The sequence below is a fragment of the Poecilia latipinna genome, unplaced genomic scaffold, assembly GCF_001443285.1.
Source record: "Poecilia latipinna isolate Pla-1442-1.1 unplaced genomic scaffold, P_latipinna-1.0 Scaffold3276, whole genome shotgun sequence".
Classification (NCBI taxonomy): domain Eukaryota; kingdom Metazoa; phylum Chordata; class Actinopteri; order Cyprinodontiformes; family Poeciliidae; genus Poecilia; species Poecilia latipinna.
In genome coordinates this window covers 11,220-13,359 of record NW_015115892.1, presented here as the reverse complement: position 1 = coordinate 13,359, position 2,140 = coordinate 11,220, and the positions used below count along the sequence as shown (strand labels likewise).

Genomic DNA, 2,140 nt, shown 5'->3' with positions numbered 1-2,140 from the left:
GCCCTCGAGGACCGACTTTGGACACCCCTGCTTTAGATCAAACTCCTCTTAGTCTTTTAAAACTGCTCTGCTGTTGGCCCTTACATCTGCAAAGAGAGTGAGCGATTTATCCGCTCTCTCTGTGCTGCCTCTTGTCTCAGAATACGAGCCGACGCGACGGCAGCTCAGCTGTGCAAATCCTGCTTTTATTCCTAAAAGCATTACAAGCTCATTCAGATCAAGAGAGATATCTTTGGAGGGTTTTAACCCATCTCCTCATAACTCTGAGGAAGAAGCGGCATCTAATCTTCTCTGCCCTGTGCGCGCGCTCTCTTGTTATGTGGCACGCACGTCTGCACTCTGTCACTCTCGGCGTCTGTTCGTGCATTACAGATATAACTCAGTGGGGCGTCCTTTGTCCACCCAACATCTTTCTCACTGGTTGTGTGAGGCCATCTCACAGGCTTACACTTCCTCTGGACTGGATCCTCCAGAGAATCTGAGAGCTCACTCCACCAGAGGGATTTCATCCTCCACAGCTCTGCGTGGAGGAATGTCTGTGGAGGACATTTGCAAGGCAGATTCCTGGTCATCTCTGGGCTCATTTATTTGGTTTTACCTGTTTGATGTTTCCACGTTCTCTATGACCCATTCTGTCCTCAGAGTTCTGACAGAATAATTATTTTTGTTACGTTTATTTACAAAGCATTTGAGAACAACATGGTTGTCCAAAGTGCTGTATAATAAGTCACCTGCTCTGTTCATCGTTACACTGTTACAGTTCATAACGTTCGTTGTTCCTGTTCACAGCAGCAGGTCTGTTTATCTCAACCTTTGTAACCAGAGCCTATTCTCTCTGGTCTTCTGCTGTATGGGAGGCTGGGAGTGGGTAATTATGCACTCTAGGCTGAGACTGTTTTTTGTTATATGCGAGCAGATGCTTCATGGTGGTGGTCTGGATGGACCCAGTGAGGCATAGACTACATCCGGCGAAGCCTATACGAAATAGAACGTTGGTTGCATATTGTAAACCCAGATTCTATGAGTATAGGCGCAGCCCTTTAAGATGTGGGCCTCATTGGTTCCTGAATAGCTAAGAAAAACGCTGTTAGGGAGCCGTTTGTCTGGTCTGACCGTTATTTATACAGACCGGGGTGGGGTCCACCCAGCAGGTGGGCGTGGACTAAGTTTTTTGTCAGTGCTCAGCTGCATGCGAGGGATAAACCCACTAGCGATCGCCTTAAAGGGCTGCGCCTTTACTCATAGAATCTGGGGTTACACTACATAACCAAAGTTTTTTTCTTGCACTTTGTGAAATAATTATTTGGTTTAAATTACAGCAATAAGTTAAAACTCACAATTCAAGATTAATTAACTTAAAAACAATGTTAACACAACTTTTCTCTTGTTGTTAAATCAAGTTCCTGAACTTTAATTTAAACCAATTGGTTAAAACCAATATAATTTTCTTGCTGACCTAAATTGGCTTGTCAAGGTAGTAGGTGGACTTTAATTTCAATTTAAACCACCTTCAAATGTTTTACAGTGTACCTACTTCTATGTTCCTGCAGGATCATTTGTAATGACAGTGACAGCAGTGGATAAGGATGACCCAAAAATGGCCAATGGAATGTTGCGGTACAAGATACTTTCTCAGAATCCCCAAAGCCCATCATATAATATGTTTACCATAAACAACAGGACTGGTGACATCATCACTGTTGCTGCAGGCCTGGATCGGGAGGTATGTTGGGCTTGTGTTTGAGTGGATGTTCTGCAAGGTCCTGGCTCCTTTTTCATTTCTTAATTGTTTGTCATATTTAGTTGTTACCAATAAAACCCAGTCTACTTCAACTTTGTCCCCATAAACAGGTTATTATGCAACAATATTGGTTTGGCTATGAATAACTATTAAAAAAGGCAAAGGGCAGTTATTAAAGTTTGTGATTTTTCATTAAAATTAATAAGTTGTAACACCACCTGATTATCAAGAATTATTTGCCAAACCTGCCTGGTGACATATGGTATTATTGAGCAATAACTACTGTAATGAGTGAATTTGCACTCTGGGGTTCTCAAACACCAACTCCTGTACACATACAAAATAAACATAAACAACTTTTCTGTAAAATCCACCAGAATATGGGAAAATAACTAAATG

The 2,140-nt window shown here is 42.0% G+C and overlaps 1 protein-coding gene across 1 annotated transcript in view; it reads left to right on the top strand.

Annotated features, from left to right (window-relative positions):
* The first annotated feature begins 1,414 nt into the window (after positions 1-1,414).
* The window catches only part of LOC106940550 (cadherin-2-like), a 10,935-nt gene continuing 10,209 nt past the window's right edge, over positions 1,415-2,140 (top strand). The window contains exon 1 of the mRNA XM_015023316.1: positions 1,415-1,723. Within this exon, the coding sequence (XP_014878802.1) occupies positions 1,562-1,723 (162 nt within the window). The 5' untranslated portion in view covers positions 1,415-1,561. The remainder of the gene's footprint in view (positions 1,724-2,140) is intronic.